The sequence below is a fragment of the Idiotropiscis lumnitzeri genome, chromosome 10 (genome assembly GCF_059441095.1).
Source record: "Idiotropiscis lumnitzeri isolate Australia: NSW breed Sydney's pygmy pipehorse chromosome 10, RoL_Ilum_1.0, whole genome shotgun sequence".
In the NCBI taxonomy this organism is placed as follows: domain Eukaryota; kingdom Metazoa; phylum Chordata; class Actinopteri; order Syngnathiformes; family Syngnathidae; genus Idiotropiscis; species Idiotropiscis lumnitzeri.
The window spans coordinates 8,809,994-8,834,026 of NC_142400.1; the positions used below are offsets into that span (position 1 = coordinate 8,809,994).

At 41.1% G+C, this 24,033-nt stretch overlaps 4 protein-coding genes across 17 annotated transcripts in view; 2 read left to right on the plus strand and 2 right to left on the minus strand.

Moving 5' to 3' along the window:
• Positions 1-15,786, plus strand: LOC148329008 (uncharacterized). Of its 6 annotated transcripts, XR_015845549.1 has the most exons (22): positions 1-290; positions 423-466; positions 555-622; positions 1,604-1,716; positions 1,932-1,992; positions 2,082-2,232; positions 2,306-2,389; positions 2,475-2,528; positions 3,326-3,463; positions 4,041-4,425; positions 4,587-4,641; positions 4,721-4,871; positions 5,275-5,810; positions 5,962-6,369; positions 6,596-7,001; positions 7,089-7,141; positions 7,637-7,795; positions 8,021-8,178; positions 8,266-8,356; positions 8,475-8,613; positions 15,271-15,563; positions 15,655-15,786. XR_015845549.1 is itself a non-coding variant. In XM_088305969.1 (20 exons), exons 1-20 carry the CDS (start codon positions 264-266, stop codon positions 8,555-8,557), a joined length of 3,111 nt encoding a protein of 1,036 aa, XP_088162095.1. In that variant the 5' UTR covers positions 1-263; the 3' UTR covers positions 8,558-8,723. The 6 variants fall into 6 exon arrangements, 5 of the variants coding, with proteins under 5 accessions (XP_088162095.1, XP_088162096.1, XP_088162093.1 ...); XM_088305969.1 differs by lacking the exons at positions 15,271-15,563; positions 15,655-15,786 and having other exon boundaries at positions 5,389-5,810; positions 8,475-8,723; XM_088305970.1 differs by lacking the exons at positions 15,271-15,563; positions 15,655-15,786 and having other exon boundaries at positions 2-290; positions 423-475; positions 8,475-8,723.
• On the minus strand, positions 9,525-20,333 carry l3mbtl1b (L3MBTL histone methyl-lysine binding protein 1b). Of its 7 annotated transcripts, none has more exons than XM_088305972.1 (22): positions 19,482-19,795; positions 19,330-19,380; positions 17,978-18,107; positions 17,468-17,669; positions 17,235-17,385; positions 17,003-17,132; positions 16,877-16,928; positions 16,385-16,668; positions 15,614-15,749; positions 15,446-15,537; positions 15,210-15,361; positions 14,945-15,048; positions 14,009-14,094; positions 13,712-13,822; positions 13,531-13,645; positions 13,138-13,234; positions 12,834-13,028; positions 12,645-12,746; positions 12,497-12,561; positions 11,474-11,646; positions 10,669-10,731; positions 9,525-10,584 (listed from the first exon to the last, which is right to left on the minus strand). In XM_088305972.1, the coding sequence occupies exons 1-22, from the start codon at positions 19,526-19,528 to the stop codon at positions 10,456-10,458; spliced, it is 2,667 nt and encodes an 888-aa protein (XP_088162098.1). In that variant the 5' UTR covers positions 19,529-19,795; the 3' UTR covers positions 9,525-10,455. The 7 variants fall into 7 exon arrangements, with proteins under 7 accessions (XP_088162098.1, XP_088162102.1, XP_088162101.1 ...); XM_088305976.1 differs by lacking the exon at positions 19,482-19,795 and having other exon boundaries at positions 14,972-15,048; positions 16,385-16,489; positions 16,574-16,668; XM_088305975.1 differs by lacking the exon at positions 19,482-19,795 and having other exon boundaries at positions 16,385-16,489; positions 16,574-16,668.
• LOC148329010 (putative transmembrane protein 244) lies at positions 19,878-23,457 on the plus strand. 2 transcript variants are annotated; one of them, XM_088305982.1, is made up of 6 exons: positions 19,888-20,608; positions 21,894-21,979; positions 22,484-22,557; positions 22,648-22,773; positions 22,862-22,906; positions 22,984-23,457. In XM_088305982.1, the coding sequence occupies exons 1-6, from the start codon at positions 20,576-20,578 to the stop codon at positions 23,076-23,078; spliced, it is 459 nt and encodes a 152-aa protein (XP_088162108.1). In that variant the 5' UTR covers positions 19,888-20,575; the 3' UTR covers positions 23,079-23,457. The 2 variants fall into 2 exon arrangements, with proteins under 2 accessions (XP_088162109.1, XP_088162108.1); XM_088305983.1 differs by lacking the exon at positions 21,894-21,979 and having other exon boundaries at positions 19,878-20,608.
• The window catches only part of sgk2b (serum/glucocorticoid regulated kinase 2b), a 4,674-nt gene continuing 3,994 nt past the window's right edge, over positions 23,354-24,033 (minus strand). Inside the window, exon 12 of one of the 2 annotated variants that reach the window (XM_088305980.1) lies at positions 23,354-23,978. In XM_088305980.1, coding sequence (XP_088162106.1) covers positions 23,844-23,978 — 135 coding nt within the window. In that variant the 3' untranslated portion in view covers positions 23,354-23,843. The remainder of the gene's footprint in view (positions 23,979-24,033) is intronic. The other variant, XM_088305979.1, reaches the window with a different exon arrangement.

The following is a 24,033-nucleotide window of genomic DNA, read 5'->3' on the forward strand; positions in this document are numbered from 1 at the left end:
CCTCCGAGTAGATGCGCGCCTGCGCGGTATTGTTTCAAATAGCACAGCGCCATTTCTGTTGTTGTAGTAACGTCTAACATTAACTCTATGCTTCACTCTTTGAAAAAACAAAACAAAACAAAAAAATCCCAAGCTTGTCTGTTTGGGGTTATTTGTATGCTGTGACGATAAAACGTATGCGCTATTCCCAGGCAGTCACTTTTAACGCGAAATAACTGGCAGCTAGCTAGTTAACCGTTTCTTAGGAAGACTGGCTACGAGAAATGGAAGAAGCTGCCTATCAATATAAAGTGAGTTAACCTATATGTGTCTTGACTTGTATGTGTATCTTTAAGGTTTAGCCTCAAAAGGGGCAACTACACGTCATAGTACTCGTTATAGTAATAATAATAGTAAAGCAACGCCTACCTGTCTGTCTGCAGAGGAGACCAAAGAGGAAGCTTAGCTATCTGACCAGCACACAGAGGTAGTTTAGGTAGTTTATACAATGTACACATTATCTTTGTATGAATGCTTTCATCGAAACGTGCTAAATGTGCTACTCATGTTTCCAGCGCACCGAAAAAAGGATGGAGAGGCAAGTCGTCCAGGGGCGACGTCGACAGGATGTTTGATGACTTGGGTAGGTTTTCTCAATGTTATGTTCCTTTGTTTTTTTGTTCACTTATTGTTTGTCGTGTGCCATGATCTCATCTCATTTTGCGAACAACCTTAGGGTTTATGTTTCTTGTAACGGGTCATTCTCTAAATAAAACTGTCACGACAACCATTTCTATTGTAATTATAATTATTATTTTACATGTAATTATAATACTATAATAAAATCCCATTTAAAATTGTATTGCTAATTATTTGTTTAATTTTAGTAAAAAAAGTAATCATTCAATCAAATTGCGTATGTATACTTGTAGTCATTTATTTTATTAACATGATGAAATAGGGCTGTGACGATAATTCGATATTGATATGTATCGCGATAGTTGGGTAATTAATATCAATAGAAAATGGTATTGATAAATTATAGTTAAAAAAAAAAAAAAAACAACGGAGCATATTTGTTACTTTTATTTTGCCTTGTTTTGCTCTGCAGTCAGGTTGGCAATGTCCTTCTTTCTCGTTGACGCCCTCTCTCTATAACAACCTGCTTCTTCCTTGAAAGTCACGCTATCTTTGTATGGTTTAATAAAATTGATTTAATCTTCTGAATGTGGAGTCTCAAAATCCTACACAAGGTTGCATTTTAATGTCACAGCGTGTCCTGAGATCAAATAGCTAAGTGTGAGGCACCAATTTTCTTTTATTTTTTGGCACTGAGCTAAATTATTTTGACCAAATAAAATAAATCATATCAAGTCCAAATGTGAATGAAAATCTGTATCGTATTTGTACCAATGGTCTAAATGCCCGGATCGGATAAACCCAAAAACCCAATCTACACCAGCTTGACGTCATCAAAATATACACACTTAAATCGCCATTTCTGATCAATCATCACAACAAGCACATTAAAAATCAATCGCCTAAGTGTCTTGTCTTTGTTGGTATCAATGTTATCAACATTTGGATTGTCTCCACTTATCACCTTGATGCTTGTTCTACACAGACTCTCCCATTGATGTACTCTCCTCATCTCTTGTACTCTCGGACTCGGATGGTGACGAAATCCAGACGGTGGGACACGCAACGCCACAGGATTTAATGGCAAAAACTACAATGGTACATGTAAAACAAAACACACACATATTTTTTTTCTCGATCAGAAAGATCACATTTTCAAAGCTTGTTGGTATAAGGAGAAATATAATAAAACCCATGTGTTTTCTATTAGCAAAGGGCAAAAATTATTCAGATCACTTTTTTTTTTTAATTTTAAGGATATATTTATCACCCAGGTCTACACTAACCTAAACATGTTTTTTTTTTTTTTTTAGTCTACCAGAGAAGACCCGCTACATCCTGTAACACGCGTGCCAAGCCCTGTACTAAACATTGGTAAGAGATGTGCGCACTTCTGACACGTACTAGGCATTTTGTTTCACGGTGCAACTTTCTCTCAGACCATTCAAATGTTCTATTCAAAGAGCCTCTGAAAACATCCAGCCCACGAGATGAAATCATGGGTGGGAATTCAGCACAGACGGAGACCAGTGACAAAGGCAAAAAAGTGTCACCAATCCTCTTTGACTGTGAAGAAGGAACAGATGTGGCAAAAATTAGGCCTGCCTCTGCCAAGTAAGAGTTGATTGATAAGAGTGTTTGTGTTTGGCTTCTACTTACGATATTACTAACGCTGCACATCCTGTAGACGTGATGACTTGGAGTCCCCACCGAACAAGTTTGACTTTAGCAGGCCTTCTTCCAGTCGCAAGAAGCTGTTGCAGGCGCCACCGTATGTCCTAAAATGTATTTGATTATAAAGGAGATTGCCAACCATACAATGTTGGAATTTACTTTGCTATCCATTCTCTTTGCAGCTGCAAAGAAAGTAACACAGCCAGTGACAAGAATACCCAAATGCAAGCATCAAGGTTGGTCATTTGCCTTTTGGGTTTAATTGACCTGTTTAAAAATCTATGACAAAAAATAGTGAAAAAGAACTAATAAAACGACTTCTGCTCTCCTAATATTTTTTTTCTTATTTAATCATATACATATTTTAAATTGCCAAATACAGAGGTACCTTGAATTCCAATTTGTATTCATTTCATCCATTGAGCCATCCAAATTTATTGAAATGCCATTAATCTCTTCAACCCCCCTCAAAACAACCACATTTTTGTTACTCCTTTTTAATGGCATTTTTTAAATTTAATTTTAGTGCAATAATCATGGGCCATTGTTGAAATCAAATGCAATTGGGCGATCACGTGTTAGCAAAACAGTGGCCGCTTCATTTTATGTGGCTTGCGAAAGCAAATTATGTGCCTCAAATTCCATAATTCATGCTCAAATCTGTAGGTCTACCAAAAATTTAATTTGTCATATTTAGTAAATAATAACGGCGTAATAGAGGCTTAAATCCCCCAAAATAAAAAAAAAAAAGAAATGTCAACCTCTACTTGCGTTTTTTCACCTTTCGCGGGGATTTTGGTCCCCATTAACTGCAATAAATGAGGGATTACTTTACTGTTAAAATGAATAACAATAGATGTGGTGTAAAATTACCACACCACCCACTGTTATGCCTTGGTCATATTCTGTCATTCAGTATACAGTACTATTCTGTTAGAATAATTTATTATAGCGGCATATAATAACGGTTAAGTACAGCCGTCTCTCTAAACATCATCTGCTATCTGAGTTGGGTATTTTTTGATGTTATAAGCAGGTCAGCACAGCAGGAGCCGAGTGTCTCTACTGCTGAGAAGGACCATGAGGGCGTTCACAGGAAGTCCCCCGCAAAAAACCCCATCTGGGCATTCCTTCAGAAAGTTCGAGACTCCAGCCAGCTCAAAAACAAAGTGTGAGTTGAACTGACCTTTCCCATTGGAAAATAATGTGATTAATTATAAATTGTTTGTCATATAATGGAGTATTGACTTTGTGATGGCTCGTATACAGTAAATCTTGAGCACATGATTGTAAATTTTACCCATTATCAGCCTATTGGAATTGGGTTTGGGGGCTTGGTGATTGGATCTGGTTTTTGGGTTTAATAAATACACATACAAACAAATATTTTTAAGGGCTACAAAGCAACAAAATAATCCAAAGCTACATGTGAAGTTTATATCGTTGAACAATGATAATGTCCACAGTATAGAAATTTATTAACGTAGAAATCGGAGACAGTGCAACGGTGATTTGCAGTGTGTGCAAGTTGAACATTTCGCGTGGTGGAAAAGATAGAGCTGCGTTTAACAACTCATTTATTACGCCTCTTGACCCTTGATATTTTAACAAAAGCACTCTATTTAAAGCATTTTATAGACCCCTGGGAGCCGTTTTTTTTTTTTTAAACCCTAACAAGGACATCCCGATGTACTGAGAGCACAAATCCCAACTAATAAGAGCTCCCATGCTTGTTTTTTACATTTCAGGAGGTCCCTGACCCCGGTTAAAGCGCCCACGCCTCCTCCTGAGTTAGAGTATGATTTCCTGATTGTGGATGACAACAAGCCCTTTTGCTTTTCCATGTACACTAAATCGCCCAATAAGCAGCATAAGAACAAAGAGGACAGCGGTGACAAAGGCAGGTTGCCGGACAGAGGTTCAGGAGAGACGGATCTGCCGAGCAACAAGTTACTCAAAGAGCAGACACCCGGCAAAAAAACGCCACAGAAGACAAAAGAAAAGAACGAGCCAAAGCATCGCAATACCCCCCACAAAAATAATCCCCAGCGTTCGCGGAAGAAGGGTGACGACCAACCCAAAGTGGCGCCCGGCAGCCGGACAAACGGCCAGCGAATCAAGCCTTCAATTGAGGTGAAAACATTCATCCGGAAACCAAACTAATCTCAGATTGTCTTTTCTCTAACCAAAGGGTAAAAATTATTAAAATCAGATGTTTGCAGAAAGAACCCCACGCAATGTGTTAAAGTCGCTCATGTCCACACTAAACAAAACTTTTCCGTTTGTATCCTTAGTCTCCCCAAGAACCGTTACAGCCTTCGCGCTCACCAAGTCCTGAACTAAACCTCGGTAAGAGACGTGCATACTTGTGAAGCACACTATAGTCATTTTTTTTCCAACATGCAAGATTATCACGTTCCTTTCAAAGTGCCTGTGAAGACATCCAGCCCGCTAGAGGAGAGAACGGGCGGGAATTCAGCGCAGACGGACACCAATGACAAAGGGAAAATACTGTCGCCAATCCTCTCTGTCTGTGGAGAAGGAGCAGATGCGCCAACGATTAGGCCACCTTCTGAAAAGTAAGAATTGATTGATAACAGAGTTTGTGTTTGGCTTCTGCAGTTAATCAAGATACCTGGGAACGTTTTTTTTTAAATATATTTTTTAATCCTAGCATGCATACCCAAATGTACTGAGACCACAAGAACACATAATGAGGGCTGGATGATTGTGGGGGGAATAATTCTGATGATATTAATTGCGATTGAAATCAGGATTCATAAAATGATTATTCACTGATTTGAAAACTTTTATTCCACTACTAAAACGCAACTACTCAAGCATAGCTTCATGTTTTTCTCCAATTATCCATCCATCCATTTATTTTAGCCGAGAGAAGCCAAACTCAAAATCATTACTACATTTTGAATGATCATCCAGCCCTACAAATAAGACAATTCCACGCTTTTCTTTAAATTTCAGGAAGACCCTGACATCGGTTAAAGCGCAGACGCCTCCTCCTGATTTAAAGGACGATTGCTCGACTGTGGATGACGATGTGTCTTTTCTCTTTTCCATTCCCACCACATCGACCAGTAAGCAGCATAAAAACAAAGAGGTCAGCAACGACAAAGGCAGGTTGCCGGACAAAGGTTCCCAGAACTGCTGGCCTGAGACGGATCCTTCGAGCAACAAGATACCCAAAAAACAGACGGCCCACAAAAAAACTCAAAAGAAAACAAGAGAACAAAAGAACGAGCCGGGGCATCGCAATACCGCCAGCAAAAAAAATCCACAGCGTCCACGCGACAAGGCTGATAACCAACCCAAAGTGGCGGCCGTCAGCCGGACAGACGAGCAGAGAGTCACGCCTTCAACCGAGGTGAAGACGTCTTCAAAGGCCAGCCGGGAAAATCCCAAGAGCAGCAGGCCGACTGCAACGGTGAAGGGGATGAAGGCACGGCATCAGGAGCCCAGCAGTGAAGAGCGTGAAGATGTTGAACGGACTTTTCCTTGGTGTAAGATCATCTTCTAGTCACGTCTCACAGTAGCTTGCACACCGATGATGAGAGCATGTCATTTCTTTACTCTTCAGTTTTGTTCCCTGAAATACACTTTGCATGATAAACCATGTTTCACAAGTTCACACATGTGGCTTTCGTCTTTCAGATTTGAGTTCCCCCGAGGAGTGTCAAATTCTGGTCAAAAGAAAAAGAAACCCGCCTGGAGAGTGGTGGGTGGGCTGCCCTCAAAATGCGGAGCAGCATGAGGTGAGAAGCGAGGCACCTCGGATCAAGAAGCACAAAATGAACCACGAAAATACAGTCAAGGCTGCGTCGGCATCACCGGCCAAGGCCAAGAAAGTGCTCAAAAGCACGACCAAGAAGAATGTGAAAAAGCTAAAAAATGGGGAAGTTAAGACGAAAACATCCCTGTGGAAAAATTCTGCCGGTCAACTTAATAGTGATGAAGCCGAACAAACAGACGATCAGGGCCAACAGATATTGCCAGATCAGGACGCTCCTCGGTTTTTCCGTCATCTGGAATTCATCCAGCGAGACCAGAACCGCCACTCAGGTACAAAACACACCTCGCCTTTCTCATGCTTCCATGAAAGCCTATCCCAGCGGGCTACACACTGCACATTACATCACATTACACACAAAAAAAAAAAAGTCAAGTCAAATCCTTTTGTGACCTGCTTAGACGTCCCGTCAAAAAATTAATAAATAAATAAAAAAGAGACAAGCTCATTTCCGCTGATAGCCAGTGACTCAAACGGCAACATGTTTGTGTTTTACAGAGCATCACCACCAAATTTACCAGCGTTCTGGTAAGAAAAAAGTGTCCAGCAGGCCCATCTTGCCGAGCCCCACAGGATCTCAAGAGCAGCTGCCGGAGAAACGGCTAAGAAGACCGCCCGGTGAGTGGTGGAAGGCTCCGGTCACGCCAGAGAATGGGGAGGCGGAGCGCCACCAGCTTCTAAATCCGACGCACAAGAGCTCCAAACTCAGCAAGAAAATGAAAGTCAAACAAAGTAAACCGGCAAAGTCAGCCGGGCGTGCGGTCGTATCGCTGCCCTGTCCAAGGAATGAAGTCGTGGGGCAAGTCTCCACTCCCGACCGTGCGACTTCCAATTGCCAGCGAACGTTTACTGTGAGCGGAAGTCACGACAGCCTACAGGACGGCACTTGTCCTTCACGGGACGTGTAAGGAAAACAGCGTTATGTGATCACTCAGTAGTTCTTGTGAGCTGTGTTAATTTTTTTTGTCTTTTGGGGTGTCGGGGGGGACAGATTACAAAGCGGGCCGGTGTCCCTGATTGAACTGGAACCGCATGACGATGCTAGTAAGTTTGAATAACTTTTAAATTATAGAAGTCTTAGCTGGTGAGGAAAGAGGAGGATGGGCAGTAAAACAGGCCCACTTTTATTATTACCACACTTGTCAGACACTTTCACTTTTCTGTAGTTTACCATTTTTACCAAGAATTTCAGTTTGAATTCACCAATTTAGAATTTTTATCAAGCGTCACGATAAACACTTTAGCAATCTTTGTAAGTTTTTTTTTTGTTACATTCAATTCTACTGATAACAATGAATACATTTTTTTGACTCAGCTTCAGACTGCAACATTGTTTTATTGTTTTTTTTTTGTGTTGTTTACTATTTATGTTATTAATGTATTGTTTTAACTGCATTAGTTTTTATCGTCTTTCTTTTTTTTTACTTTATGTCGTTCAAGTGTAGCAAGTGCTCTACAAATAGAGTTGAGTTTATCTAAGTAACAGACAGGTGCCAATTATTGCAGTGTTGGCTAACCGGCAACTCGTCTCCATTCCAGGCCTTCCGTCGACCAGATACCCCCCTGCCGAGCTGTCCGTAACTGACCTGTGTGCTCCTCCCCTCAAGCCGTGCACCTTGCAGGCCAGCGAAAAGGACGACCTGACCGAGTGGCTCCGACTTCTGTTCCCCACCACCCTGATAAAAGAGAATCAAAAACGTAAGATTATAAAGACCTTTTTTTTTTTATTTAGTTTTTTTATTTATTTATTTATTTATTTTTTAATTTTGGTGCTTAAATTTGTCCCAATTTTTGTTATGTGTGTGTCTGGACTAATTTACTCACTGACCAATTAACAAATGACAATCAAAGTATAGCCTTTCAAGTTTGAGGTTTTATTCATTGTTTAGCAAGCACTCACGTTTTGTCAACCGATCCCTGCAGATTTGGCCGTCTCTCCTGACCACTTTGATTGGTACTTCCACAAAAGCGGAACCCTGGGCATCATGGAGGACCTGCTTTGTTGGAATTCCTCTCACGGGAAGATGCTGCTGGGCTCCTTCATGAAGAAACCTCTTTGGGTGGACCATAGCGCCACCACGGTCAGAATGTTTTTTTTGTTTTTTTTATAAATATTGAAAAAGAAGCAAAAACCTTACTTTTTTTGTGGGGGCTGGGGTGTTCTGAAGGTTTATTTCTTGCTAACAAGCTCTGTCAAGGTCAACATAGACTGCACTGAGTCTTGCGTGCATGCAGGCAATTCCTTCACAGTGCCGTGCGGTAAGAAACATTCACTTTTGTTCCACTTTTAATCAACAGCAAAGGTGAATCAGAGATGGCTTCATGTGTACCCAATTGTATTCTGAATACTAATATTAAAATGTCTTTACTTTTACAGGCCACGCCTACAGCATCCAGAACCTGGGGGAGCAGCCCGCATTCCTCTCCTTTAACAGGATGCTCACCGAGAGTCCCGACTGAAGCATCGACCAGCCACATCCCGCCTGTGATCCTAATCATTATTAGTTGAGCAGCAGGTTTGACTCATTTATTTTTTAAACTATTTGACGGGCAATATTTTGACGCCACTCTTTAGCCTTTATAAACTTGTGAAATGAATGTGTATAAAAGAATTTGTCATCGATTATTTTTAAGTGTTGTTTTTGGAGTAATGTCCTTCCTCGTATGGCGAAAGGGGTTAAATCCCCAGCTTCAGCTTTGATGCTGTTTGACTGCAGCGCATGTTGCCAAACAAGTTACAGAGAGAGGTTGCATTTAAACATCCATTCATCCATTATCTGAACCACTTATTGTCAGCAATAATTTATTTCAAATAAGTATCTTAGAATGTATATGGATTTTTTTATATTAGGAAAAATTTAGGGTTAATCTCCCAAATGATCACAGATAAAGATGGAGCAGTTAATCAAACTTTGTGTTTTCAAATGCATTGCCTGAGGGATGGGGGCATTTCCACTAAAACAATTAATTTTAGTAATTACATTTGTGGTGAAGACGTGTCATCGGTACCATTTGTTAGCACTTCCTTATATGTTGGCCGTTAACTCGATGTTAGCAAAACAGCTATTTGTATGTTTAAAATGTTTTATTAAATTTATTTTGAGTTAGTTTTTGTCAATATCCTGCTTAACACAACTAGGTTTATTATGTTTTCAGTACTGTTCACTGTCTGCCAAACTGCACAACACAGTCGGAAAGGACGAATTAGTAATCTACATATGACTTTTATTAAGTATCCAGGTGGTACCGGCACCATTGTCTGTAGGGTGCATCTCTAATGAAAACAATAAACAGTGAATTGATACTTTTAAGGGTCAATCACGACTATTGGAGCTCATTTGATTTTGTAAAAATTGTCAGCCAGCGAATTTATAAAAAAAAAAAAAAAAAAAAAGGTTGAGTGTCAGTGTGTGACGAAATGACCGAGTTCAAGTGTATATCTCATTTATTTCATACATAAACCTGCGCACGTACTGTCACACACTCCTCAGAGTCAAGACAGCATACATTAACCCTTAAATTAGAATACATAAATAAAAAGCTGTTTGCATATAAACACTCACCGATGTACACATTCCAAACTGATGGGAGGCCTCAAAAAGGCTGATAGTTTGTTGCCTCCTCAACCTTTTCTTATATTTTTCTTTGCCTGCAATATTTTGCATAACCAAGCAGGAGTAAATCCGTGTAGCTGCATTCTATTTACAATGGCAAAAGAAAAATATAAATATTTTTTCTAACATTCATGTGCCATCGAAACAATGAAAATGATGAATCAGTAATTTTCTTGAATTACCAATTGAACCAGGGGGCGGAAAACCTACAGCCCGCCGTGCACTTGTAACAAATACAGCCTCAATTGCTCAATATACATACACAGGAATAATAATAGGAATAAAAAAAAAATATTTGTTCAAATGATTTCTACATTTCAAAAAGACCTCTGAGAAATTCATAAAAAAACGAAGTAGCCCCTGTGGGGGGCGGAGTTTCCCACCCATAAAAAAAAAATGGAATTATGTCACATCACTAATACTGTTCTCAGCTCTCACTTCTTCTCTAGCGGAGGGCGAATAAAACCAATCATAGTGCCATTCATTTAAAAAAAAAAAAGGCAAGCAACAAAGATGCTTGAACAACCAACTTTGACAGCTCGCAAGTTTCTCTTTTTCTTTTTTTTGGGGCAGACCAATCCATAAACAACGTAAAGAACATTTCTGAAGTTGTCTGTAGTTACTTGACGTTTCAGTAAACATAAAACAAGGGACTGCGCCCTTATTATGAAGTTCATCGAGAAGAAAGCAACTTATTGAAGCTGATGGCTTTTCTGTCAACGTTTCTGTCGGGAGAATCCTTAGTTACTCTTCATCGGCGCTCTTAAACATGAGGATGGAGTTGTAGATCTTCAGGGCGGGGCCCAACTTGATGGACAGGATCTTGACAATGTCTGTTTGGGTTAGCAACAGAAAAGCCTCGCCATCTATTTGCTAGAGGAAACAAAGTCAATAGATTTAACCATTAAACATCAAAACTAAATCACTCGACTTATTAAAGGCTGTTGAGAATGTTACCTCGGTTTTAAATGTAGCAGCATGTTCTTTACATCCTGGGAGTCCTTTTACAAAACTGGCCACCTGGTAGGGAAAAAAAGTTTAAGCCTCTTTGACACTGCCTGTAAAAGTCAGTTTAAGTCATGTTCACATCCCTACTAAATTCCCAATTTTAAATCAGAAAATTTTAATATTTAGGCTTTTATGAACATTAAGCTTCTTACACTTCATTGGCGCTCACTTTTGAGAAAAAGCTAACTGTCTGAAAACTACAACCAATCGTCACCAAGGTTTATGTGCACATCTCAACACATGCCCACTTCAACTCCTGAAAATATTAAAACAATTCCCTCAATATTTTGGATTTTATGAACGTTAAAAGTGTTGCTTAATGTCAGAACACTGCGATAAATTTTCCGGAGATGGGCACTTTATCCTATTTTGCCGGACCTTCGCACCCTTTTGTCACCGTCTTCATTCATAAAAATAATCGTCCTCCATCATCGTCCGTTTTGAAGCGCTTCTGTCCTTATTTTTCCACCTCTATAAGTAGGAATGCTCGTATACATGTTGATTATTGATCACAGATCTCTGACATTAAGCAGCGTTAAGTTTTTTTTTTTTTTTTTTTACTTACAAATTTACAATTTATAGTAGCAGAACTGTGACAACAGCCCCTTTTAGAACGTCTGTGGCAAAGCTGACAAAATAACAAGCTGATGAGAACCCCTAAAAACTAGATTTTCGCATCAGACAGATCGGTACGGTTAAGTTCCACAAAAAGCGTATCATTATCAGCCAAGTGAGTGAGTATGAAATGCCTGACCTCCTCCGTGCTCCATCCCGCCACTCTCTTGGCGGAGAGGCCCAGAACCTCAGGCAGCAGCTGACAGTGTTTGTCCCAGCACAGCGCCACCCGGTGGGGGGGAGCGGCAGAGACGCCGGGGGAAAACACAGACTCGTGAAGGGCTTGCTGAAGGGAAATTGAGTCTGGGGAGGCTGTGCGGAAGACAGGAGACAGTTTAGTGACAGCGAGGTTGACTAAATGCACAGTGGAACCTGCAGTTGGACAATTTGACCAATTGTGTGTACTAGTACTGGAACAAAACGTTGAACGTGTCATCATGCAAGATGTCAGCATACTTCAAGGGGCCTGGGTTCAGCAAGAAAAACAATTAACCATGATTTTTCTTTGGCTTTTGATTGTTCTACAGTTGTGCTTTTAATTTTAAATTCCCCTTATAAGCACAACTATACCTTTGCATTATGCTTTCACCTTTTAAGTTTGGACTCTAGAAATCATATTGTTTTTACATCTTAACATTAACAATGATGTGCTTTTTTTTTTATATGCGAGACAATTAAATGAGGTGTTAAGTCGCATTTTTCATATAAATTCCCCTCGTACAGTACAATACAACTTTATATATCGCATTTCACAAAGGCTGCAGCTGTCGCGTAACACTTTACAAATGGTATAACATAAATTAGCAATTTGCGTGACATTTAAAAAGTTTGCATTCAATGTTTAAGATTCAAGTGTCTTATTGTTTTTATATCTCCATATTGGCAAGTGATAGCTGTTTTTAATACTTGTGTGACAAATAGTGAGAAAGATGAGTTGCATTTTTTATGGGAAATACCTTTACATTATGCTCCCACCATCAAAGAGAAGACATGAATGTCTTGTTTTTACGTCTTAATATTAACTTTTTTCTATACACATAACATTCAAGTTGTATTGTACTGTATTATTTTTGTCACAATACTTATACTTTGTCCCTAGAGTTAATTGCAAACAAATTGTGTTCTACTTTAAAGGTTCCACACAGTAACAAATTGAACGCACCTTTCCCATCACCAGACTCCTCTTTCACATAGTGAATTTTGAGATATTTGGGAATAGGAGCATTCCTGAAAGGAAAATAGTTGGAGCTTAGAATTAATTTCAGTCTTTTTTGGGTTTTTTGTGTGACTTGACTTTTTTTTTTTTTTACCGTTTGACTCTCGTTCCATTCTGGTTCTGCTCACTGGCACTTCCTAGTGGCTCTGGTTGGCTACTGCGACCTGAAAGCTCAGCCTCCACCTCCGGTGGTTTCCTAGCAACAGAGACAACTGACTCTCTGATACAGGTTGCAGCATTGTGCTGCATGTCAAACACAGAGAGGAGCTCTCTCGGGGCGGACCTGGCGTGGGAGTCGTCCGCCGCCTCGAGCCGGTCTGGCGCGGAGGCGATCTGCGTGGTGGTAGTCGGGGCGGGTTCGGGGCGTCGCCCGCGGGGGACGGTGCCGCCGAGCACGAGTGGTCGCTCGCCGCTGAGACGGTCTGGGAGCAAGCTCTCTTTGTTCATATTCATCTCCGAGTAGGGACAGCTCACCTGACTGCACATAGTGCACTTTATTTAAGCCCAAATCATCAACTATGATGAGATCTCGCATGAATAAGGTGATTCAAAAATATATCAAATGAGAAAAATGGAACAGGACTGACGTATAATGTGTCCCGTAACGAGGTCCCCTGATGTGGCCGACTCCGTTGCATCCTGGGGTGGGACATCCCTGTCCTGGAGGACTCACGTCATTCGTACCTGAAAAGACAAATAGGCATACACAATTTTGAGGCAGGTTAAAAAAAAGTTGAAAAAAAAGTTACAGGATTTCTGCAGGTATCAGCAAATCAACTTTAATGTTTTTATTGCAACATAAAATAAATTTAATGTCCACATCCTACCACACATATACACGCCCACAAACATATATTGTACATATGGCTGTCAGTCGAGTAAATTTTTTAATCATAATTTATCGCATGATTACCAATAAACTCAATTCATCTCACATTCTATCTGTTCTAAATGTACTAATGTGTGCAAAAGTGTCTCACTGTTAGGATGCTGCAAAGAGTGTCCAGTTTTGTGGCACCAGCCGACAGGGTGCAGATCAGGGCAGTCGGTCTCCACCCAAAAGTCGTACTCTGGATTCCAGCCGTCGAAATGAATCTAAAATGTAGTGAAAAGTATTTAGTGAGGAGCCAAAGCGTGGCGAGAGTTGTGGGAATTTTGTACCTGAAGCCGGTGGTCTTCCGCGTCTGCCACGGTGGCGACACGGATGAGCATGGGGTTCCTCCTGTCGACAGCTTCTACCTTCATCCCCACGTGAAAGCCATGGGGAGGTCTCTGCAAGAAAAGTTTATTTTTTTGATCAACCAAGTGAATTTTCTCCCCTCGCTAAGAGAAATATCAAAAGACAATGACGTAATTCAAAACAAGTTTTGAGTTTTCTTTCTACTGAGTTATTACTTTATTTCTCCTCATACCAAAACATTTGATATTTCAGAACGAGTGTGTGTGCGTGGACTGTACCGGTTTGAAAGCCCGAGCAGGAGCAGCCTGTGTGCTCGTCTCTTCCAGATATTTCTCCCAGGAGAAACTCTTAGGTTGCTTATATTCTAGTGAGAGCAAATTAAAAAAAAAAAACATAGTAGCTAAATTATGAGTTGTTAACTAGTGACTGCAGCATGCGTTTCCAACATTTTGAACTTGCCATAGGTAAAAGGAAACAAATTGTAATCACCACCAAATTTGGTACACCTGAACAATCCAACTACCCAAAGAGTTGTATCAAAATTTCTCTGAATTTTGGCTGCATCAAACTGAGAGAGCTTTCAGATGTTTTGAAGTTAAATATTAGAAACATCTCTCGTTAGGATGATTGAAAAAAAAAAAAAAAAAAACAACAACCACATAATGAATACATTGTTAATTTAACGGCTGAATTTTTGATACATTTCTTCTATTGGATCGTGTTCCAAATGCAAGTGACCAACAGCAGCCCAAAATGATTTGAGTGAGTGGGTGAGTGTGTGAGTTTATTTGGTAAATGGGTATATTTTAGAGGCCAAAGACGTGTTTACTTACTCTTGAAAATATTCTCCATTTTAATGTTTCTACACCAGTGTCTTTTAGAATAGTGCAAAATAATGTTTTTCTTCAATCCTGTCCAACAAAGTCAGGAATATGAATATTAATTAAAAAAAAAAGAAAAATATGAATTCTAATCAATTATATTTACTAACAACATTTTAGTCTTTTTGACACTTTTTGTGTCTATTCCAACCAAATGATACCCATTTAAGAAATAAAAATGAAAAAAATAAACTAAACTGGAAATGTGGCCAGCTTCTGAGTAATTTTGTACCTTAACAGTAAAATCAATATGTTAAAAGCAAGGCAGCAGGCAATGATTAATATCTACATATTAGCTAAGCCTTACGGAACAGCAAAGTAGTTGATACTGACCCACATGTGTCTTGGTCTGTGTCTTACCAGCTGGAGTGGTCAGAGTGAGCTCGGCCTCCTCGCAGTAGCCTACCGGGTGGATGTATGGACTGCTAGCATCACACCTTTGCACAAGACATACAAATTGACCCCATGGAGTGTAACATTCCAAAAAAAAATTATAGATCAGTCAGAACTGTCTTATCTGAACATACACAAAACCTAGTCTGCGTTCCTGAACAAAGCCACCACATTGTCAACGTGTCTCGCCGCCGGCCGGGCTCACCAGTAATCATACGTGTCGTCCCAGTTGTCAAAGTGAATGAGAAGTCTGTTGTCCACCACAGCTGCGATGGTCGCCACGCAGATCAGCGACGGGTTCTTCCTGTCCACCGCCTCCAGCTTCATGCCCGCTCGAAATCCGGAGGGAGTCACGGACTGAAAGGGGGACACGTTGACGCGCGCTCGGAATGAAAAGGAGCCGGTGGACGGCTTCAGATGTTGACGGCGCGTGACACTCACGGTGTTGAGGCTTTTGAAGAGGTGCTTGGGGGCCAGCTGGCCTCTGCAGTTCTTCACGTACATGCTCCAGTTGAACTCTCCATCCTTACAACCTACGTACACGACAAATAGATATCAAGTAAGAACGCAATACCCTGCACGTGTACGAGCGCACGTGTGAGTGACTACCTTTGGGCAACAATAATTTGTGTCCATTTTTCTCACACCAGCCTGCCGGTTTCAAATCCCACGAGTCTGCGTTGGCCCAGAAATCGTAGCACTCTGGGTAGCCGTCAAAGTGAAGCCTCACTCGATAGCCTTGGATCTGTCGATACAGTTCAGTTCATGTCATCAGTAATTCGCAATGTCTGTAAGTAAATAAATGTCGATCAGGTTTACATGAATGAATGCTTAGTGTGCATTTAGTGTTAAGATGTCTCCCGTTTCTCTCTCTCAGTACATCTAATTCAAATGCAACTAGGCCGTCTGTTTTTTGCAACTTCTCTCATTGTTTCTTTTGCGCCGCATACATTTATGAAATTGAAGCTAAATTCATCAGTTCATGTGTTTTTGCATGTTTTTCTATTTGAAAATTCCTCTCGCTTGTAAAGTTAAGTTACTTAAGTACAAAAAAAAGAATTGTGATTTAGTTAGTTGGTTATTTGATTCAGTTAATGGGCTACCTGATTTATTTTCTGGAAAATATTGTAATTGGCATCAGCCTAAAAAAAAAAAAAAATCATCATCGGTCAGTCCCTAGTTGATCATTAGGTTGGTGTGAAGTAAATGATCCAATTTGACATAATTGGGCCCAAAATTAATTGTCTACAACAAATAGTGACAGGCAGAAAAGTTAAATGTGTGATGTTTTTGTTTGCCGTGACATGTTTTCAATGTGAAATATGTGCCTTGCCTCAGTGACATTTGGGAAACATTTGCTTCAATAAATGTGGGCCTCACCTCTGCCACGGTGAGCACACAGAAGAGCGACGGGTGACACGGGTCCAGTCCTTCCAGCTTCATCCCCACCTTAAAGCTGTTCCGGCTTTGAGGAACCGACTGATACTGTGGAATGAACGCAGACGATTGGTCAAGCCCTTCTAAGGAGGTGAAGATATTTTGCTTCTTGACCAGATGAAGTAGTGGTACCTCTTTGAACAGTTTGACAGGAGCAGCGATCGCCCGCTCCTCCTCCAGGTAGGCCGGCCAGCTCCACGCCCGCTTCTTGTTTAGTGGGGCTGTGGCTGGAGGGGGCGCAGACACACACACACACAAAAAAAGTACATTTATAGCTGTTTAAATTGTTCACTGCTGAATGTTTTAAGGCCCAAAACATCTTGTTTTCAAATGTATATCGCGTTGAATCCTGATAGTATGACGTTTCTGGGCTTTGTAAGAATTCATAGACACTCCCTCGTCACTCCAGTTTATAGTGTCAGCACACAAACATACCAGGTTTGGCCATTTTGGCTCCTCTTCTGCCTTTGGTCGTCTTGGCTTTCTCCTGGCAAAACGGAAAATAGAAATTGGTTGTTTTCACTTATGGTGGTGTAACTCTGGAATGCGGGCGCTTCCTACTTCTGGTTCCTCTTGGTTGTCTTCCTCCTCATCGCCAGAATCCATATAGATTTTTCTCTTTTTACGCACACGTTTACCTAAGGTCTCGCCTTCGGCAGCTTGGCACTCGCGGGGCTCTCCAGGCGATGACCTGGACAGAAATAAAAAGCTTCTGGTTAGAAACAATCAAAATTACCAGTGTGGAAAAAAAAAAAGAAAAGAAAACCACAAGTGGGGGGGGGGTCATTTGTACCTTCCACTGGTGGGCTGGGCACAGTTGGAACTGCAGAACTTGCCCTGTAGGAGGGCATCCCGAGCAACGTGACCGCCACAGGTTCGGCACTGAGTCAGATCTCCATTTGGACCAACTTCCACACTTGGACCAACTTCCACTTTGGGACTTTCTACAGGGTGATTGGGTGAGACATCATCAGCAGTCAATCACAGGGCAAATATAAACAAAGAATAAATGGTAAACCATGGTACCTTTCACTTGAGACGATGCCGGCTGAATATTAGTAGCCGGGGCGGGTGCGGGTGCTGTTTTTGTCTGTGATTGACCCTCTGGAGGAGGGGTGGGACTATGAGATGGCACCGGGTCCAATACGTCCTTTATCGGCGCAGGCTGCTGCCCTTTATCATCTATGTCTGTCACAATCTCAAGCGTGTCAAACTCTGTCCTGCGAAACTGTAGACCACAAGGGACACAACTTAGATTGATCACAGAAAATGTTGACATGAAGGTGACATTGACTTCAGATGACCACCATTTTATTAATAATAAGTCACAAATTACATACAGCATGGAAACACAAATCTTTAATATATATATGTGACACCTACACCGCTAGATTACTTTGTTTAGTTGACTTCCCGTAAGATGAACAATGACCAAACAGTGACCAAATCAGCATCCACTAACTGAGATGCAGATGTGCTAATTACTAGCCCACCATGTACAACATAAAATACCGTAGTTCAACTATTTTTCTATACCCTGATGTCACTTCCTGGCAATGTGGCAATGCCATCCTTCCAGTCCAAAGCGCCCATCATGTCAAAATCAGCTCCTTGCAAGGGGCCCTCACTGGGTGGAGTGTCAGCCATTCCAGATCCTTGAAGAATCCTACAAAAGGCACTCAGAAAAAAATACCAAAAAAAGAGTCAGAATATATCCAATCATATATATGCCTCACTTTTACTATTTCCTTTATTTAACCACCGATAGTCTGTGGTCGGACTGGCTTCCTATGCAAACGCGACCTGCACTTGTAAACAGCGATTTGCAACATCACCGCTAGATGGCGACTGTGTGTTGGCTCGCATGATCCACCATGCACTTGGATTCCACACAAAACACTCACTAATAAGACTCTTTTTGCTGGCCAACTAGCGGGGAATTGTATTGACAAAGCGGCTCATTAGGGCGAACCAACACCCCGTTTAATGGTAAACACAAGAAAACATGTCCCGACTTAGAATTAAGCACATACGTTAATCTTTTCCTCGTTTTAACAGTATCTCTTAAAGACGTCTGTTTGCCTTCATCCCAGCAAGTGACGGCTCGGTTTATTTATCACTTTCCACAAGAACGTCGCTTTCCACATCGACTAGCTCAAGTTGTCTTCGTTTTAATGTTATTTATATTGCGATATAACGTTTTAGTCCTGACGCAGGATCAACGCTGGGAATAAGATGTTTTTATGCGGTTTAAAGGCCTCAACCTGGAGAAAAGTAACGAACGAAAGTAGGCCAGTACATGTGTATTGAGTTTGACTTAGTACACGGCTGCTTGCGTTTTTTTTATTCCTGTCATAAATAAAAGTGGAGGCAAGAGCGCCCCGTGATTAGCATTCGCCTTGGTACAAAATGGCGGAGCATTGTGGGGAGGGAGTGGGGGGAGGTTGAGGCCAACCAACACGTTTAAAACTATGTAAATTACTCAAGTTAAGCCACGAAACAACACACACGAGCCGTGCTGGGACGTCGAACAAGGGCTGACGCTCGCCGGGTAATTTCCCGGCGGCTTGTTTTCTGTCGCCCCTCTTATTTTCTGCACTTTGTTGTCACGGAATGTCAGCCCCAGCTCGGCTAGCTTAACGCCGACACAAAGCTAACTGTCAGCTAGCTCCGCTCTGACTAGCATTAGCATTGGGATTGGATGCAGCCAGCTAAGGGCAAGCCGTAATAAATAAGTTTCCCGGTTAATAACAATAGCAAAAAGATATGAGCACTATTAATCTCGTCCGCATTTAGACTGATAATAACGCCACGTAACTGTCACCCCCTTCGACAATGTTGCCTGATTAAATTCTTCAATAGAAACTTGAAAAACGATTTATTCTCACCGTTTCACAAACCAGAGTGGGGGGAAAATAACGCAAACTGACGCCCGCGTGCTGAAACGATGAAAGATTTAATTTAAACAAAGCGAGCCTGACTTAGAATAAATTTCCATTAGTGAACCTATTGTGTTTTAAAACAAAAATATGGAACTCACCTCGTTTCTCTTTTAACTCTTATTTCGAGCTTGAAGAGGCTGCGCATGCGCGGAAGATGCGCTGCCTGACAAGTTTGTGCTCGAGGAAAAAAAAAAGTTCACTTTACGATCGGTGGTCAATGCAACACAAGCGCACATATATAAGCTTTGACCGATGTGCGCTTGTGACACAGCCCAATGAGGAGTCACTTTCACCGGCGTCGTTTCACACGAGCAACCGGTCGACCGGAGTGAGCTCATCGCGGTTGCGTGTTCGCATTGTCTGCCGTTAACAATAAAAAACACTAGAATCTATCACACACTCAACACTACATCTATAAATACGTCACATTTTACCCCACATCACCTTAATTTTATACTTACTGCACGGAAATTCAGTGGAATACGACCTTGGTAACGCTCGCATCCTATATTCCTTGGATTTGATGCGTTATTTAGCTACGCGTGGATAACACACGTGCAGTTGTGTGGATGCATGTGTAAAAAGCGGATGGCGACGCGTTTTTTTCCAATTGTGAAAAAGTCCAACGAAACAACAACGGCACATAGCGTCTAATTCTTACGCAACGCGTCTGTCTCGCAACGTAACCAGAGTACAGCTACTAGCTCTCATCGAGGATTCAAGAACGTCCCAAAACGAGTGAATTAAGATGCGTGGATGGTTTGTTTCAGCTTGCTTAGTTGGACATGTTTCAATCACCCAAAGTATCCCGGTTTAACCTGCACAATCGTCCATAATGGCTGCAGATCGCCACGACGCGCTCTTGCTCGTATGCGGCGATTTGTTTACACGCCGAAAAGCACACGTTGTTGTGTTTATTCGGTGTATTATGCGGGTGAAACAAGTGATTTAAGCGAACAAAGGCCCGTGCTGCTTTTTTCTGGGGTGAGGTGAGTTCATTTTAGTGCAGGGAAAGAGAAGCGGGCGGCTCTCGTTCGGTCGTGTCGTGCTTTGGCCTCTAGATGGCGGCAGAGGAGCGTGGACGAGGTAGAGCACGATGAGGAGGAGTGGGGCGGATTAGCGGGTTTGCAGCACTGCAACCGCAACCAGCTTCACCTCACGCACTATAGTGCTGATATGAAGACAGCATGAGATGGCATTTAAAGGCAAAACGGTCGATTCGAAGGTAACACCGCAAAACACAACTTTTAATGTTGACATTTAAGCTTGTTCCATGCAATGGCGGTGACGCTATATTGTGATGAAAATGCGGTAGAATGTGGCGTGTTCGGATTTGACAAAGAGAAGCAGTACAGCCGCACTCATACCTGCACTGCCATCTAATAGGATCCAATGCATGATAATGCTTTGTTCCGATTGACTGTCATTGTTTGAGGGCATCATACAGAGAACTGTGTTTTATATTTTAGCTACCCCGTTTAGTAACACGACAGAAATTATAACAGAATTCATAATGCATTTTAGGGTAGCACGGTGCCCAAAGTGTAGTGATTCCCAACCTTTATTCAGCCAAGGCGCAACTTTTATATAAGATATAAAATAAATCGGTGGCACGTTACCAAACATAAAATGTCACAAAAAGTATATACACTAAAGTAATAATTATGCCCTCGTGTCGAGTTACTCACGAATGTACTTAGTGGGAAATCTGGGCTTGTTTCGTTGAACTTTAAAGCTATATGTTCTCTTGTTTGAACAGCAACAGGTTGGATACAGAAGTTAATTTGTGCCTTCTGCCACCTAGTGGAAGAGCATGCAATTGTTGCTGGTCACTATATGTCACCAGTATTAATAGCTGAGCAAATATACATGACTGATAGACAAATAATTTTCCGACCTATTGATTTAAACTGAATAATCTCCGTTGTGGGGCTCGCACATGAGACAAAACTTTACTAAAGTGCATTTCAGGGCAGCACAAGCGTGTGGTTAATTTAATTTTAGCTTTAATTATGAATTACACTCTGAATTTAATTTAATGAATGTAATTTAGTTTCATAACGAACCAATCCCGGCTCCATCTGTGTCTGTCACATGACCAAATTCAGAAAGCAGGTGTTAATATCAAAGTGGTGGTCCGCATAGCACAAACTATCGTAATGAAAATTCTTGGGTTGACTTCCCCTTTAAGTAGATTCATGAATTATATTATAAAATAGAAGCTATACTATTTCCTGAAAGTCCCTTTATGAAAGAAGTGTATATTTTGAAACGTACATGGTGTTGGGAGCACAGAGGTCAGATGATTAGCATATCCACCTCACAGTTCTGAGGTCGTGGGGTCATTTTCATGTGGGAAGTTAAGCGCTAAACGTATAATAATCAGGATTTGTTGCATCATGTTTTTTTCTGATCGGGCGGTGCTCAAGCAAATGACCTCCTAGTGTTGTCTAACATTGGAATAATGTAAAATAAAATATTATATGAACATTTCTATCTCTGCCCGCTAGACCGTATTCCTCAACCTGCTGCTCTGCCTGCTCGTCTTCTACTCTCTGTTTTACATGATCGGCAGTGTTTGTTTCGGTGCCTTCAGGTGAGAAGTCCCCACGCACCGTAACCGAAATACATGTGTTCAAAAAATAATTTGCACAATCCAAAGCACTCGCTTATGTTCCCATGTGATTAATGTGTGTTAAAAAATTACTGAACTAAATCTGATGCATTATTATTACCAATAAAAAGAATAACTGCAAGTACAGGAGTTACCGGGCGTGTCTTCTTAGTTGCACAACTTAGTGACGTCTTATTACGCCTTTGGCAAATTAGTTAATTGTGCTGCATCTTTAACTTCAAACTGTCATAATTGCAGCCAACCGTTGAATGAAAAGCACTTCTACGTCATTGTTAAATGAAAAATAGTGAGTACGGCAGTAACTGAGTGGGTCCTACTTTTGCCGTGCGCCATTTTTAAACTTAAAATATCCTATATTGGGACCACAACCCAAGGACCACCGATCTTGTTTAAATTGAACTGACTAAATGCCTTTTCCCCCTGCTTTGTTTTTTTTTGTCTCACCCGGTTTTAAATTCAACACAGGTTGGATGACTTTGATGGACGGATCCCTTTTGACTTCAAGACCACGCCGAAGGATTCCGTCTCGAAATACTTGGGTGAGCGCACTGAAGGCAGCTGGCCAGCATGACACCCAACAAACCAGATTGTCTACTCTGATTGACTGTTTTTCTTCCCTCCCGTGCCAGTCAACCTGCTCTCCTTGGAACTCACTTACTTCTGCAGTGGCTTGCTGTTTGCCGCTGTGGTGAAGAGGCGAGTGTGGGACTATGCTCTCACTGTCACTTGTCTGCACATCTTAATCACGAGTCTTGGTGAGTGCTGAAGTATTAATGTGATAAAAAAAAAAATCTCTTTAGATTGTGCATCTGTGCCTACTATTAATTATATTTCATGTTTCAGTGATGCTGGAGTTTCCCCTGGCATGGCAGTGGTGGTTGGCCTTAGGTGAGACAAGGCGAGGCTGAAAAAATCTGAATTAACAATGTGCATTGATGAGATTTTTCTTGTTTGGTCTTCTGCAGGTAGCGGCTTGTTTTTGATGATCTGCAATGGTCAGCTGATTGCTTACTTCGCCTGTCAGGATGACCAAAGCTATGTTACATTCACCGTCTATTAAATTTTAGAAAGGTACGCTTTGTCCAATGAAGGCGTTACCAACACTAAGGGATCGGCTGGTATTGTTCGACAGTACTGTGCTCCCGTTCACTGTTGGTACCTCGCCTCTCGCTCAAAGTCAGCTGGCATGTGCTCCAGCTGACCTGTGGTACAAATCAGGACATTATTTAAAAAAATAGCATCTATTAGCGTCATTTTTTTAATGAACAGGCTAATTTCTTGTTCATGACAACCATGGATGGTGCTAAGGTTGTGAGGATTCTTTGGCGCTTTGAATGTCACAAACAGAATGGGATTGATGCAATATGTACTTGTTAAAGATTTTGAAATAATTAATAAATGTGTCATAACCAAATCAAATGACATTTCATTATACTCCAGCATTTTAACAATCACAAGAGACTTTTTTTTAATTCTTTTCTATTTTGCTTTTATACAGCAGCACAATGGAATATAAATAGAGCAATTCAGATATGACTGAAATGTAGATTTTCAGAACATGACATCGAAAAATATATTGACATTTGACACAATTGTACTTACAACCATCAAATGTTATACTAGGATAGAAATTGGTGCTTGAAGGACTGGACTGTCCGTATACTCACATCATGATGATGAGTGACCTTAAACATTTTTAAATATATCTTACATACACCATCAGTGACAACAGGAAACCAATTCATTCCAATTTCTGATGTAAAAAAAATAAATAAATAATAAATACTTTGTACAATTGCTGCTCCATCCACTTGAAGAAAACAGCTCATGTCGCGTTCATGTAGGAGAACCCTACGAAGGCTTCGCTAGTGGCGTCCTCTTGGCATCTGTCATTCATGGAGGCAGGCACGGGCTGTAGCGTAAATTCTGGGTCGATGTAGCTGATGTCGCAAGGACTCGTCTGCAAAGAGAGCCGACGCTCAAGATCATGATGTAATGTATTTACATACAACGAG

Excerpts from the sequence above, each read along its gene's own strand:
- l3mbtl1b (XM_088305972.1), bottom strand. The coding sequence starts at position 19,528 with ATGCGCAGCCTCTTCAAGCTCGAAATAAGAGTTAAAAGAGAAACGAG. Across the intron at positions 15,362-15,445 it reads TCTTCAAAAGCCTCAACACC|TCCGTGACTCCCTCCGGATT; the intron begins GTGAGTGTCACG and ends TCCCCCTTTCAG. Across the intron at positions 10,585-10,668 it reads CTGCTACATTTAAAACCGAG|CAAATAGATGGCGAGGCTTT; the intron begins GTAACATTCTCA and ends TGTTTCCTCTAG.
- LOC148329010 (XM_088305982.1), top strand. The coding sequence starts at position 20,576 with ATGGCATTTAAAGGCAAAACGGTCGATTCGAAG. Across the intron at positions 22,558-22,647 it reads TTCCGTCTCGAAATACTTGG|TCAACCTGCTCTCCTTGGAA; the intron begins GTGAGCGCACTG and ends CTCCCGTGCCAG. Across the intron at positions 22,774-22,861 it reads CATCTTAATCACGAGTCTTG|TGATGCTGGAGTTTCCCCTG; the intron begins GTGAGTGCTGAA and ends TTCATGTTTCAG.
- LOC148329008 (XM_088305967.1), top strand. The coding sequence starts at position 264 with ATGGAAGAAGCTGCCTATCAATATAAA. Across the intron at positions 2,233-2,305 it reads ATTAGGCCTGCCTCTGCCAA|ACGTGATGACTTGGAGTCCC; the intron begins GTAAGAGTTGAT and ends CACATCCTGTAG. Across the intron at positions 5,811-5,961 it reads TGAACGGACTTTTCCTTGGT|ATTTGAGTTCCCCCGAGGAG; the intron begins GTAAGATCATCT and ends TTCGTCTTTCAG.